Source organism: Phaenicophaeus curvirostris, chromosome 5 (genome assembly GCF_032191515.1).
Source record: "Phaenicophaeus curvirostris isolate KB17595 chromosome 5, BPBGC_Pcur_1.0, whole genome shotgun sequence".
NCBI lineage: Eukaryota > Metazoa > Chordata > Aves > Cuculiformes > Cuculidae > Phaenicophaeus > Phaenicophaeus curvirostris.
In genome coordinates this window covers 60,255,858-60,271,041 of record NC_091396.1, presented here as the reverse complement: position 1 = coordinate 60,271,041, position 15,184 = coordinate 60,255,858, and the positions used below count along the sequence as shown (strand labels likewise).

The window sequence follows — 15,184 nt, the reverse complement described above, 5'->3', positions numbered from 1 at the left end:
GTGGAGAAAGAGGTGCTGATATCTTCTCCCTGCTCTCCAGTGATAGGTTGCATAGGAATAATTCAAAGCTGCATCAGGGGAGGTTCAGACTGAACATTAGGAAGAATTTATTTACTGAGAGGGCAATCCAACCCTGGAAAAGGCTTCCTAGAGAAGTGGCCAATGCTTCAGTCCTGTCAGTATTTGAGTCCTTTAGTAACATGCTTTAACTTACGGTAAGCCCTGAAGTGATGGTTGTTGTAGGTCCCCTCTAGCTGAACTATTCCATTCCATTCCATTCCATTCCATTCCATTCCATTCCATTCCATTCCATATGTATTATCTCACTGAGGATTAATTTGGGCTGTCTTGCCTCTGGGATATATGTGAGGTCTTGCGTCTATTATAACAAAATAGCCAACCAGTAGAGATGTAGTCATGTCTTAACAATGCAAGATATTATTTGGATTGGAATCTCTTTCTTTGTAATGCATTTATACCTTGTTCTGCCTGTCAAATCACAGTTGTAGGTTTGTCTGACTGGAAACTGCACGTAGATGTTTAGCTGAACAGCCCACTTGTTCAGATATCAAAAAATAAGTAACAGTTATCAAGAAAACCTACCATGGTTAAAGCACAATCTGAGCCTCTCAAACTAAGTGTGCAGGTGTGGTCAGAACCACAAGAGCTTGCTCACAAAATGTCTATGTTCTGCAGGTTTGTGCTGTGCTCCTTGCACCCTTTTGTGCTCTATCCATAACTGTTCCTGTGGTCAGACCCTTGTTGCTTTTACGTTAACCTTCACCTTTCCTAAAGTTGACAGTAGCCTGTGTGGAGGAAAGTTTTATTGCTGCTTCTTTTCTCTGCTGCTCCTCCCTTAACTATTTCTCTCATCTTTTAAAAACATCATAGTGATTATTGCTTTGTGGCCATTGGTGTCTCAGAGCTCGATTTTAGTTCATTTGATTATTTCACCTTTGCAACAGACTCCTACATTCAGTGCTATCTAGATGTGTTTTTATTAGTGGGCCTAAATAAATGCATGTTACCTGAGAAATATTTTATGTGAAGGCTGCTTTACAGGCAGATGTGAACTGCTGTTAGAATGGGATGTCCTTTATTACATACCTCACATTTTTCTGGATTGAATTTTTCTGTCTGGGTTGCAATGTTTTCCTCAGTCCTGGTATCTGCCATTGCTGCCTCACATGGTAACTGAGTCTATTGGACAATGGTTTTTAAACTTTGGGAAAGTTCAGGGAAATGCTGCATGATACAGATGAATGATACATGCCTAGTACTTACATGAACAGTCCCTTGGGAGATAGTTCTGTCTAGAAGAACTGCCACAATTTCCCTTCAGAATAGTTAAGCCTACTGCAAAGATATAGAAAGGAACATCTCAAGCTACAGATGAATAGTTATCCAAGAGCTCTTCCTTTACAACCCAATTTCTAAGTGTTTTTCTGTGTTTGTTTTCCCTGTACTAAGTGGAATATGGAGAAAGAAAATACAGGATGAGAAAACTACTACAGTGAAGCATGTCTGCATATGCAAAACTATGAAACTCGGGATTGTAATGAGTGAGAAGCCTCAGATTAGTTTGTAAACGTCACCCCACCGTACCAAGAAGCTCTGCTGTCATTAAGTGGCCACTTCAGCAGATAGGGAAGTGTACTAAAGCTTCCACAAGTTCAAGCTGGGATTGTCAGAATCAGAATATGCCAACAGTGCTATCAGTAACTCACACTACTCGACTTATTCATATGGTGAGTTTATTGTGAATTAAGAATACAGTGTTTAAATGATACATATGACGGCTGTCACATATGCACTGTTTTTTGTTGTGCACTTAACAGAAGCACTAATATAAACAAAAAAGCAAATAATTATATACAACTCCTTTCCCAGAAAATCTTTGAAGCAATTCTACCAGCGTGGCAGATCATTCTGTGCATTTATCTATCTAGTAAATATATACTTTAAAATTTATTTATCCACATTGTAATAAGTATTCTTTGTCAGCACGTTTTATTTTGGTATCTTAAAAATGTGAATTAGTTATATGTGTTTTGGTCTTGAATTTATCCTGTTGTTTTTTTTCAATTCTTTTAAGGCTAAATGTGACCCACCACAATAATCAAAAAATAAGAAGAGAGGAAGGGTAAAGCATTAGTCTCTTTACAGTAGTATTTTATTTTGCTTTTTAAAATGTTTGTAGAATATACATATTACCTTAGAGGAAATAAAGAAAAATACTTTAATAAGAAGGCAAAACTGAGTCAGAAAGGTCCAAAATATAAACAAGTAAGTGTAGTTCTCATAGTACTAGTCTATAGTCCATTCTGGAAATAATCTATACTCTAAACATGATTGGTTTATTTTTAAGAAGCCTATTTGACAAGTCTTTCTGCTCTCATCAAGCCTTTCAATGGTTTACTTTCATGTCTCACATTTCTTTCCAGCCTTTGCTAAAACTATGGGCTCCTCTGTACCTGTAGTAAATGTAGCCTTTGGGGCAGATTTGAATAAATCAGTATTTTTATTAGTGCACAATGTAGCATATCCATGTACTTGAAAATTTAAATGTAGCAAATTCTATTCAACTGTTTTAATAAATATCAGCTTTGTGTTTTGTTTCATTTCAGTTACTAGAAAATTGAGAAAACATTTTTTCTCAGCATATGTAGATTATTCCAGTTTCATTGGGAGTTGAGAAAAAACAAATTTCATTTGGCTTTATCTTCAGGAATATTAGATGGACTATCTTTTTCTTCCTCCAGCAATATTAGTTCAGTTCTTGCTGAAGATGTCACGATGGTTCGAGAAACAGGAGCATTAGATGAGGCCCCATCAGTTTCAACTTTTTCACATTCTGTTGTTTCCTTAGGTGATAAGCTTTCTTGTGCATCAAAAAATATCTCAGGTTTATCTGACGGGCTGTCTTCATCTGAGATTCTTCCCTCTTTGTGACTTAACTCTTCTTTGTCAATAGTCTTAGCCTTTTTGGAAGGAGATGTGAAACCAAGCTTGGGGAATCTAAACCACCCAGTTTTTTCAGTGTGCTTAGAATAATCATTATCTGATGCGTCAGCAGGTTTCACATCTTCTAAAACTGATTTTTTTACTTCTGTTTTTGAATCTGTGCTTGCTTCACCACCAGAGGATGAAAAGCCAATATTTGGAAGCCAAAATTTGAATCTTCCAGGAGATCTTTTACTATCAGTCTTTTCTTTTTCTTTGGATGTATCTTTTTCTTCGGCTGTATCTTTTTCTGCATCTTCTACTGCTTCAGCTACATCCTCATCTTTAGAGAGAGAACCTGCAGTTATACCCTCAGGTGACTTATCAGGATGACTCTCTTCAGGTTTACTGGAAGGCTTTACTTCAATGGCAAATGTTTTTACCTTTGGCAAACTTACTTCTCCACAAGGTTCTTCAGTGTCCCTATGTGATTTGTCAGATAGTTTAAGCTCAGCACTGCCAGTCGTCTGTGCTGCTTCTCCAAAGCTTTCATCAGCACATTTAGGTTTCCTCATTGGTTCATCTTCTGTTGAAGGTGACTGCTGGACTAGCACTTCTAAGTTGCTGTGTGATTCAGGCAACTTCGTCTTGAGCAATGAAAATCCCAAAGTAGCAGTTTTGACTTCTGATGAGAGAATCTCTGATTCTTTCAGTATTTCAGTAGTGTAAATCTCACATCTTTCAATGGCAACATGTTCAGGTTCTACTTTCTCGCTAACTTCTTGGCCTTCTACATACGACCAGTGGACATCTTGCCCTGCATTTGAAAGGGAGGACTCTGTGGTAATAGTCATCTGTGCTGTTTTAATGTCAGGTTCTGTCAGTGTTAGAATTTTGCTTTTTGCTTTTTGAATACCCCCCTGTAGAGCCCCTGTTGTTTCTTCATTGATAGCAGAGCTTGCTTGCAGTTGCACTATCTCAATGTCACTACTAGATCCCTTTTGATCTGTTACCACTGTTGACAGTGAAACATCAGCTTCAATTGGGAGAGCCTGGAAAGTGAATCTTGGTATTTTTAGTTTGGGAATTTTTATATATACTTCTGGGCCATCTTGCGATTTTTCCACTGTTTCCACTGTTATTCTGGCAGATGCTTCCATATGATCTAGAGCTTCAGCTTTTGGTGAATGTGCCTGAGATTTGGAAACCTTGATCTTAGAGAGTGAAATTTTAGGCATGACAAATTGAGGCTTTTTAGTTGGGCTGTTTTGTTCAACTTTTCCTGCAGATATTTCCAGATCAAGGGCTGACTCGGTACCTTGATGATCAGTTGCTGTTTCTCTTACTTCTGCGTCTATTCTGCCTGATGTTATAGTAAGTTTTTGATCTTCCAAATTTGCTGCAGAATCTGGTTTAACACTTGCTTCCTTCTTTGGTGACCAACTGAAGGATGGAAGTTTGAATTTTGGCATTTTGAAATGCCCTTCTCTCTCTTCTCCATCTCCATCTTGCTTTATTTCCCCTTTGATTTTTAGCACTGCATCTGACTCCTGAATACCACTGTCTGGTTTTGGAATAGAAATGTCAGTTGATGGGAGATGAACATTAGACTCTGATGTCTTACTGTCAGCTTTGGTCATTTTGACTTTAGGGCTGTAAGTTCCTGTACCACATTCCACCTCCAAACTAGGTGCTTCAACGGCAATGTCAGCTATTTCTACCATTGCTTTTAGCTGAGGAACCTTGACTTCTGTTTTGGATTGGCTGACATCCTTTTCCGATCCTTTCCCTTTAGAATGTGTGATTCCAAACTTTGGCATATGGAATTTAGATGGTTTAGTTTTCCCTTCAGGACCTTCAATTTTTATTTCTACATCACCCACACCAACTTCACTTGATGTTCTTTCAACACTTGTGTCAGGACTTTTCACCTCAAGGGAGCCTTCAGTTATCATCTTATTATCCGAGGTGGAGAAGCTGGCATTGGCAGCAGCTGATTTCAGTGTCAGGTCATCTTCTTCATAAGTGGGAAGTATGACCTCACCTGTATGCATGCTAATATCCATTTCTACTTTGGGAGCTTGAACTTCTGGTTTGGAAAATTCCAAAGTTGGGACTGTAACTTCTGTCATTTTCAGGCCCATTCCTGCCCCTTCTCCACTACTTTCTTGCTCAGATTTCGAAACAGAAACATAATCTTTTTCTTGTTTGGGACCACAAACCTCAGTTTCCAATACGGGCAGAGAGACTGGGAGTTTCTCACCCTTCATTTTAGGGAATGAGATCTTTGGCATCATAAATTGAGACCTCTTGGGTTTGCCTTTTTCACCATCTTTTTCTGCTAATTCATCAAATTCCACTTGAAGGTATTGATTCTCAGGGGTAGGAAATGTTAATTCAGCTTCTGTGTCTCCGGGTAAACTAGGCAAAGTGGGTCCTTCCATATGACCCTCAACTTCAGAAGCAACAATAGCTTCTTTCTTTGGCGACCAACTAAAGGAAGGTAATTTGAATTTTGGTGTTCTAAACTTGTTTTCTTTCTCCTCAGCATCCTTCTCTCCTGAAACTACTTCCTGTTCTGCCTTCCTCTCTAAATCTGGGCTACAGATTTCCACTTCTAAGTTTGGCATGGTAGTTTCCGTTGTTGAGAGACTGACATCTAACTTTGGTGTATGCAGAACAATATCAGGTGAAGACTTGTGCATCTTTACACCTAATTTGGCATCAGGAATCTGAGTTGTTTTTTCAGTATCGGTAGAAGTCATATCAGAAGTTATTCTTTCTTGGGAAGTTTCAGATTCGACTTTGGAACCAGTGTCACTTTCTGATGGTTTTCCCTTAGACCAAGAAATTCCAAATTTTGGTGCTCGGAATTTAGGAATTTTGACTACAAATTCAGTGTCACCCCCATGTGTTTCAACAGCTGGTGTTTCCTCTTCTGCCTTCAGGCCTCCTCGCTGCAAAGAACCATCTTCCTTTAAAATTCCAACACCTGTTATTGAAATTTTCTCATCAGAAAGAGGTGAAATTTTTGATTCAGTATCTATAACATTAATTTGGTATTTAGTAAGAGTAACATCTACTTTTGGTAATGGGGAATCCTCTAGAAATTTAGAAGAACCAATATCAACCTTGGAGAAACCCAGGCTAGTAAATCTAAAATTACTATGGCCAGAGCCACTCTCCCCTGTAATGTCAGGAAGATATTTAGACCTGACACTTACTGACAGAACAGAAGGACTTCCCTCTGTAACTGAATAACAACTAGATTCTGGAACAGAAATGTCAACTTCAGAATTACATGCTATTTGTTTAGCACTTTTACAAAGAGAAAATGTAGGTTTTCTAAAAATAGAACTTTTAGATTTACCTATTTCAGCCTCTTTTCTGGAAGAAGAATCTGCTACAGCATCAAGGACTGGTGATTGAAACTCGGCTACAGGCAGAGTGAAGTCGACATCAATGCTTTCCGAGGGCACCGTGACTTGGGGCTCCTTGAGGCTGACATCCATGTCAGCTGCCACGGTGCCTTTGGCCTCTCTACTGCCGGACCAGCCAAAGGAGGGCATGCCGAACTTGGGCATCTTGAACTTGCCGTCCTTGGTCTTTGCAGCTTCTTTCTCTGGGGCTTTTCCTTCCCCTTCAACAGTGAGGGCTGCCTCTGGCTTATCGAGGTCGACACTGGCCTTTGGAAGGGTGACGTCGACGGATGGGAGGCTGATGTCGACCTTGGGAGCTTTGATGTCCACTTTGGGCATTTTGAGGGAGGGCTTTTCCACCTCTCCCTCCTCTCCTTCTACTCTGGTGCTGGGGATTTCCCCTGTGGCCATCACGGTGGCAGGGGGGAGGTCAATCTCTGCGCTGGGCAGGCTGACCTGGCCTTCCAGCCCTTCCACCTTGGGAGTGGACACTCCAAATTTGGGCTTGTCGAACTTGGGCATCTTAAACTTGCCTTTCAGGCCTGTGGCTTTTGGCTCAGCTCCATCAGATGATCCTTCCCCAGAGGGCACTTTGAGGTCTATTTCGGGTGCCTGGAGCTCGAGGGAGCCTTCAATAGAGGGCATCTGGATATCAGGGGCAGTGATGCTGATGGTGCCAGTGCCGACCTGGAGGTCTGCCTCTGGGAGGCTGTCATTGACTTTGGCAGCCTTGGTAGTGTGCTTGGAGAAGTCCACACTGGGCACCTTGACCTTGGGTATCTTGACGTCGGGCATCTTGAATTTACGGTTGTCGCCGTCTCCTGCGGCAGCCGTCACGTCCACACTAGGCGCTTGGATCTCGGCCGCAGGCAGAGTGATGTCGACATCAACGCTTCCCGAGGGCACCGTGACCTGGGGCTCCTTGAGGCTGATGTCCACGTCGGCTGCCACGGTGCCTTTGGCCTCTCTGCTGCTGGGCCAGCCAAAGGAGGGCATGCCGAATTTGGGCATCTTGAACTTGCCGTCCTTGGTCTTTGCAGCTTCTTTCTCTGGGGCTTTTGATTCCACTTCAGCTGTGAGGGCTGCTGCGGGCGTCTCAGCGTCGAGGCTGGCCTTTGGAAGGGTGACGTCGATGGATGGGAGGCTGATGTCCACTTTGGGCATTTTGAGGGAGGACTTCTCCACCTCTCCCTTGGCCCCTTCTACTTTGATGCTTAGCACTTCCCCTTCAGCCATCACGGTGGCAGAGGGGAGGTCAATCTCTGCGCTGGGCAGGCTGACCTGGCCTTCCAGCCCTTCCACCTTGGGAGCGGACACTCCAAATTTGGGCTTGTCGAACTTGGGCATCTTAAACTTTCCCTTCAGGTCTGTGGCTTTCAGCTCGGCTGCGTCAAGCAATCCTTCCCCAGAGGGCCCTTTGACGTCCACCTCTGGTGCCTGGAGCTCGAGGGAGCCTTCGATGGAGGGCATCCTTATATCAGGGGCCGTGATGCTGATGGTGCTGGCGCCAACCTGGAGGTCTGCCTCTGAGAGGCTGGCGTCAACTTTGGGAGCCTTGACAGTGGGCTTGGAGAATTCCACACTGGGCACCTTGACTTTGGGCATTTGTATTTTCATGCTGCCGCCCTCAACTTTGCCAGCAGCGAACTCCAGGGCACCTCCGGCTTCGGGACCCTGCAGGACGAGTTCGCCCTGCTGAACCTCTGCCTGAGCTTTGGGTAGCGAGCCCTCTGCCTTTGGCAGGCTGACCTGCACGTGGGGAGCTTTGACTCTGGGCATCTTGATGCTGGGCATCTTGACATCGGGCATCTTGAATCGACCTTTCTCACTGTCTCCTGCGGCAGCCGTCACGTCCACGCTAGGAACCTGGATCTCGGCCGCGGGCACAGTGACATCGACATCAACGCTTCCTGAGGGCACCGTGACTTGGGGCTCCTTGAGGCTGACATCCACGTCGGCTGCCACGGTGCCTTTGGCCTCTCTGCTGCTGGGCCAGCCAAAGGAGGGCATGCCGAACTTGGGCATCTTGAACTTGCCGTCCTTGGTCTTTGCAGCTTCTTTCTCTGGGGCTTTTCCTTCCCCTTCAACAGTGAGGGCTGCCTCTGGCTTATCGAGGTCGACACTGGCCTTTGGAAGGGTGACGTCGACGGATGGGAGGCTGATGTCGACCTTGGGAGCTTTGATGTCCACTTTGGGCATTTTGAGGGAGGGCTTCTCCACCTCTGCCTTCGCTCCTTCTACTTTGGCGCTGGGGATTTCCCCTGCGGCCATCACGGAGGCAGAGGGGAGGTCAACCTCTGTGGTGGGCAGGCTGACCTGGCCTTCCAGCCCTTCCACCTTGGGAGCGGACACTCCAAATTTGGGCTTGTCGAACTTGGGCATCTTAAACTTTCCCTTCAGGTCTGTGGCTTTCAGCTCGGCTGCGTCAAGCAATCCTTCCCCAGAGGGCCCTTTGAGGTCCACCTCTGGTGCCTGGAGCTCAAGAGAGCCTTCGACGGAGGGCATCTTGACATCAGGGCCGGTGATGCTGATGGTGCCGGTGCCGACCTGGAGGTCTGCCTCTGGGAGGCTGGCGTCAACTTTGGGAGCCTTGACAGTGGGCTTGGAGAAGTCCACACTGGGCACCTTGACTTTGGGCATTTGTAGTTTCATGCTGCGACCCTCAGCTTTGCCAGCAGCCAATTCCAGGGCACCTCCGGCTTCGGGACCCTGCAGGACGAGTTCGCCCTGCTGAACCTCTGCCTGAGCTTTGGGTAGCGAGCCCTCTGCCTTTGGCAGGCTGACCTGCACGTGGGGAGCTTTGACTCTGGGCATCTTGATGCTGGGCATCTTGACATCGGGCATCTTGAATCGACCTTTCTCACCGTCTCCTGCGGCAGCCGTCGCGTCCACGCTAGGAACCTTGATCTCGGCTAAAGGCACAGTGACGTCGACATCAACGCTTCCCGAGGGCACCGTGACTTGGGGCTCCTTGAGGCTGACGTCCACGTCGGCTGCCATGGTGCCTTTGGCCTCTCCGCTGCTGGACCAGCCAAAGGAGGGCATGCCAAACTTGGGCATCTTGAACTTGCCGTCCTTGGTCTTTGCAGCTTCTTTCTCTGGAGCTTTTCCTTCCCCTTCAACAGTGAGGGCTGCCTCGGGCGAATGCAGGTCGAGGCTGGCCTTTGGAAGGGTGATGTCGACGGATGGGAGGCTGATGTCAACCTTGGGAGCTTTGATGTCCACTTTGGGCATTTTGAGGGAGGGCTTTTCCACCTCTCCCTCCTCTCCTTCTACTCTGGCACTGGGGATTTCCCCTGTGGCAATCACGGTGGCAGAGGGGAGGTCAATCTCTGCACTGGGCAGGCTGACCTGGCCTTCCAGCCCTTCCACCTTGGGAGCGGACACTCCAAATTTGGGCTTGTCGAACTTGGGCATCTTAAACTTGCCTTTCAGGCCTGTGGCTTTCAGCTCAGCTCCATCAAATGATCCTTCACCAGAGGGCACTTTGAGGTCTATTTCGGGTGCCTGGAGATCAAGGGAGCCTTCGATGGAGGGCATGTGGACATCAGGGGCAGTGATGCTGATGGTGCCGGTGCTGACCTGGAGGTCTGCCTCTGGGAGGCTGGCGTCGACTGTGGGAGCCTTGGCAGTGTGCTTGGAGAAGTCCACACTGGGCACCTTGACCTTTGGCATCTTGATGTCGGGCATCTTGAATTTACCGTTGTCGCCGTCTCCTGCGGCAGCCGTCACGTCCACACTAGGCACTTGGATCTCGTCCACAGGCAGAGTGACGTTGACATCAACGCTTCCCGAGGGCACCGTGACTTGGGGCTCCTTGAGGCTGACGTCCACATCGGCTGCCACGGTGCCTTTGGCCTCTCTGCTGCTGGGCCAGCCAAAGGAGGGCATGCCGAACTTGGGCATCTTGAACTTGCCGTCCTTGGTCTTTGCAGCTTCTTTCTCTGGGGCTTTTGATTCCACTTCGGCTGTGAGGGCTGCCGCGGGTGTCTCAGCGTCGAGGCTGGCCTTTGGAAGGGTGACGTCGATGGATGGGAGGCTGATGTCCACTTTGGGCATTTTGAGGGAGGGATTCTCCACCTCTCCCTTGGCCCCTTCTACTTTGACGCTTAGCACTTCCCCTTCAGCCATCACGGTGGCAGAGGGGAGGTCAACCTCTGTGGTGGGCAGGCTGACCTGGCCTTCCAGCCCTTCCACCTTGGGAGCGGACACTCCAAATTTGGGCTTGTCGAACTTGGGCATCTTAAACTTTCCCTTCAGGTCTGTGGCTTTCAGCTCGGCTGCGTCAAGCAATCCTTCCCCAGAGGGCCCTTTGACGTCCACCTCTGGTGCCTGGAGCTTGAGGGAGCCTTCGATGGAGGGCATCCTTATATCAGGGGCCGTGATGCTGATGGTGCTGGCGCCAACCTGGAGGTCTGCCTCTGGGAGGCTGGCGTCATCTTTGGGAGCCTTGACAGTGGGCTTGGAGAAGTCCACACTGGGCACCTTGACTTTGGGCATTTGTATTTTCATGCTGCCGCCCTCAACTTTGCCAGCAGCCAACTCCAGGGCACCTCCGGCTTCGGGACCCTGCAGGACGAGTTCGCCCTGCTGAACCTCTGCCTGAGCTTTGGGTAGCGAGCCCTCTGCCTTTGGCAGGCTGACCTGCACGTGGGGAGCTTTGACTTTGGGCATCTTGATGCTGGGCATCTTGACATCGGGCATCTTGAATCGACCTTTCTCACTGTCTCCTGCGGCAGCCGTCACGTCCACGCTAGGAACCTGGATCTCGGCCACGGGCACAGTGACATCGACATCAACGCTTCCCGAGGGCACCGTGACTTGGGGCTCCTTGAGGCTGATGTCCACGTCGGCTGCCACGGTGCCTTTGGCCTCTCTGCTGCTGGACCAGCCAAAGGAGGGCATGCCGAACTTGGGCATCTTGAACTTGCCGTCCTTGGTCTTTGCAGCTTCTTTCTCTGGGGCTTTTCCTTCCCCTTCAACAGTGAGGGCTGCCTCTGGCTTATCGAGGTCGACACTGGCCTTTGGAAGGGTGACGTCGACGGATGGGAGGCTGATGTCGACCTTGGGAGCTTTGATGTCCACTTTGGGCATTTTGAGGGAGGGCTTTTCCACCTCTGCCTTCGCTCCTTCTACTTTGGCGCTGGGGATTTCCCCTGCGGCCATCACGGAGGCAGAGGGGAGGTCAACCTCTATGGTGGGCAGGCTGACCTGGCCTTCCAGCCCTTCCACCTTGGGAGCGGACACTCCAAATTTGGGCTTGTCGAACTTGGGCATCTTAAACTTGCCTTTCAGGCCTGTGGCTTTTGGCTCAGCTCCATCAGGTGACCCCTCCCCAGAGGGCACTTTGAGGTCTATTTTGGGTGCCTGGTGATCGAGGGAGCCTTCGATGGAGGGCATCCTTATATCAGGGGCCGTGATGCTGATGGTGCCGGTGCTGACCTGGAGGTCTGCCTCTGGGAGGCTGTCATTGACTTTGGCAGCCTTGGTAGTGTGCTTGGAGAAGTCCACACTGGGCACCTTGACCTTGGGTATCTTCATGTCGGGCATCTTGAATTTACTGTTGTCGCCGTCTCTTGCGGCAGCCGTCACATCCACACTAGGCGCTTGGATCTCGGCCGCAGGCAGAGTGATGTCGACATCAACGCTTCCCGAGGGCACCGTGACTTGGGGCTCCTTGAGGCTGACGTCCACGTCGGCTGCCACGGTGCCTTTGGCCTCTCTGCTGCTGGGCCAGCCAAAGGAGGGCATGCCGAACTTGGGCATCTTGAACTTGCCGTCCTTGGTCTTTGCAGCTTCTTTCTCTGGAGCTTTTCCTTCCCCTTCAACAGTGAGGGCTGCCTCGGGCGAATGCAGGTCGAGGCGGTCCTTTGGAAGGGTGACGTCGACGGATGGGAGGCTGATGTCAACCTTGGGAGCTTTGATGTCCACTTTGGGCATTTTGAGGGAGGGCTTTTCCACCTCTCCCTCCTCTCCTTCTACTCTGGCACTGGGGATTTCCCCTGTGGCCATCACGGTGGCAGAGGGGAGGTCAATCTCTGCGCTGGGCAGGCTGACCTGGCCTTCCAGCCCTTCCACCTTGGGAGCGGACACTCCAAATTTGGGCTTGTCGAACTTGGGCATCTTAAACTTGCCTTTCAGGCCTGTGGCTTTCGGCTCAGCTCCATCAAATGATCCTTCGCCAGAATGCACTTTGAGGTCTATTTCGGGTGCCTGGAGATCAAGGGAGCCTTCGATGGAGGGCATGTGGACATCAGGGGCAGTGATGCTGATGGTGCCGGTGCTGACCTGGAGGTCTGCCTCTGGGAGGCTGGCGTCGACTTTGGGAGCCTTGGCAGTATGCTTGGAGAAGTCCACACTGGGCACCTTGACCTTTGGCATCTTGACGTCGGGCATCTTGAATTTACTGTTGTCGCCGTCTCCTGCGGCAGCCGTCACGTCCACACTAGGCGCTTGGATCTCGGCCGCAGGCAGAGTGATGTTTGCATCAATGCTTCCCGAGGGCACCGTGACTTGGGGCTCCTTGAGGCTGACGTCCACGTCGGCTGCCACGGTGCCTTTGGCCTCTCTGCTGCTGGGCCAGCCAAAGGAGGGCATGCCGAATTTGGGCATCTTGAACTTGCCGTCCTTGGTCTTTGCAGCTTCTTTCTCTGGGGCTTTTGATTCCACTTCAGCTGTGAGGGCTGCCGCGGGTGTCTCAGCGTCGAGGCTGGCCTTTGGAAGGGTGACGTCGACGGATGGGAGGCTGATGTCCACTTTGGGCATTTTGAGGGAGGGCTTCTCCACCTCTCCCTTGGCCCCTTCTACTTTGATGCTTAGCACTTCCCCTTCAGCCATCACGGTGGCAGAGGGGAGGTCAACCTCTGTGGTGGGCAGGCTGACCTGGCCTTCCAGCCCTTCCACCTTGGGAGCGGACACTCCAAATTTGGGCTTGTCGAACTTGGGCATCTTAAACTTTCCCTTCAGGTCTGTGGCTTTCAGCTCGGCTGCGTCAAGCAATCCTTCCCCAGAGGGCCCTTTGAGGTCCACCTCTGGTGCCTGGAGCTCAAGAGAGCCTTCGACGGAGGGCATCTTGACATCAGGGCCGGTGATGCTGATGGTGCCGGTGCCGACCTGGAGGTCTGCCTCTGGGAGGCTGGCGTCAACTTTAGGAGCCTTGACAGTGGGCTTGGAGAATTCCACACTGGGCACCTTGACTTTGGGCATTTGTAGTTTCATGCTGCCGCCCTCAACATTGCCAGCAGCCAATTCCAGGGCACCTCCAGCTTCGGGACCCTGCAGGACGAGTTCGCCCTGCTGAACCTCTGCCTGAGCTTTGGGTAGCGAGCCCTCTGCCTTTGGCAGGCTGACCTGCACGTGGGGAGCTTTGACTCTGGGCATCTTGATGCTGGGCATCTTGACATCGGGCATCTTGAATCGACCTTTCTCACCGTCTCCTGCGGCAGCCGTCACGTCCACGCTAGGAACCTGGATCTCGGCCGCGGGCACAGTGACGTCGACATCAACACTTCCCAAGGGCACCGTGACTTGGGGCTCCTTGAGGCTGATGTCCACGTCGGCTGCCACGGTGCCTTTGGCCTCTCTGCTGCTGGACCAGCCAAAGGAGGGCATGCCGAACTTGGGCATCTTGAACTTGCCGTCCTTGGTCTTTGCAGCTTCCTTCACTGGAGCTTTTCCTTCCCCTTCAACAGTGAGGGCTGCCTCTGGCTTATCGAGGTCGACACTGGCCTTTGGAAGGGTGACGTCGACGGATGGGAGGCTGATGTCGACCTTGGGAGCTTTGATGTCCACTTTGGGCATTTTGAGGGAGGGCTTTTCCACCTCTCCCTCCTCTCCTTCTACTCTGGCGCTGGGGATTTCCCCTGTGGCCATCACGGTGGCAGAGGGGAGGTCAATCTCTGCGCTGGGCAGGCTGACCTGGCCTTCCAGCCCTTCCACCTTGGGAGCGGACACTCCAAATTTGGGCTTGTCAAACTTGGGCATCTTAAACTTGCCTTTCAGGCCTGTGGCTTTCAGCTCAGCTCCATCAGATGATCCTTCACCAGAGGGCACTTTGAGGTCTATTTCTGGTGCCTGGAGATCTAGGGAGCCTTCGATGGAGGGCATGTGGACATCAGGGCCCGTGATGCTGATGGTGCCAGTGCCGACCTGGAGCTCTGCCTCTGGGAGGCTGTCATGGACTTTGGGAGCCTTGACAGTGTGCTTGGAGAAGTCCACACTGGGCACCTTGACCTTGGGTATCTTGACGTCGGGCATCTTGAATTTACCGTTGTCGCCGTCTCCTGCGGCAGCCGTCACGTCCACACTAGGCGCTTGGATCTCGGCCGCAGGCAGAGTGATGTCGACATCAACGCTTCCCGAGGGCACCGTGACTTGGGGCTCCTTGAGGCTGATGTCCACGTCGGCTGCCACGGTGCCTTTGGCCTCTCTGCTGCTGGGCCAGCCAAAGGAGGGCATGCCGAACTTGGGCATCTTGAACTTGCCGTCCTTGGTCTTTGCAGCTTCCTTCTCTGGAGTTTTTCCTTCCCCTTCAACAGTGAGGGCTGCCTCTGGCTTATCGAGGTCGACACTGGCCTTTGGAAGGGTGACGTCGACGGATGGGAGGCTGATGTCGACCTTGGGAGCTTTGATGTCCACTTTGGGCATTTTGAGGGAGGGCTTTTCCACCTCTGCCTTCGCTCCTTCTACTTTGGCGCTGGGGATTTCCCCTGCGGCCATCACGGAGGCAGAGGGGAGGTCAACCTCTATGGTGGGCAGGCTGACCTGGCCTTCCAGCCCTTCCACCTTGGGAGCGGACACTCCAAATTTGGGCTTGTCGAACT

The 15,184-nt window shown here is 50.1% G+C and overlaps 1 protein-coding gene across 1 annotated transcript in view; it reads right to left on the bottom strand.

Annotated features, from left to right (window-relative positions):
• Window positions 1–1,737: 1,737 nt before the first annotated feature.
• Window positions 1,738–15,184, bottom strand: part of AHNAK2 (AHNAK nucleoprotein 2) — a 30,189-nt gene continuing 16,742 nt past the window's right edge. Inside the window, exon 8 of the mRNA XM_069857030.1 lies at window positions 1,738–14,998. Coding sequence (XP_069713131.1) covers window positions 2,709–14,998 — 12,290 coding nt within the window. The 3' untranslated portion in view covers window positions 1,738–2,708. The remainder of the gene's footprint in view (window positions 14,999–15,184) is intronic.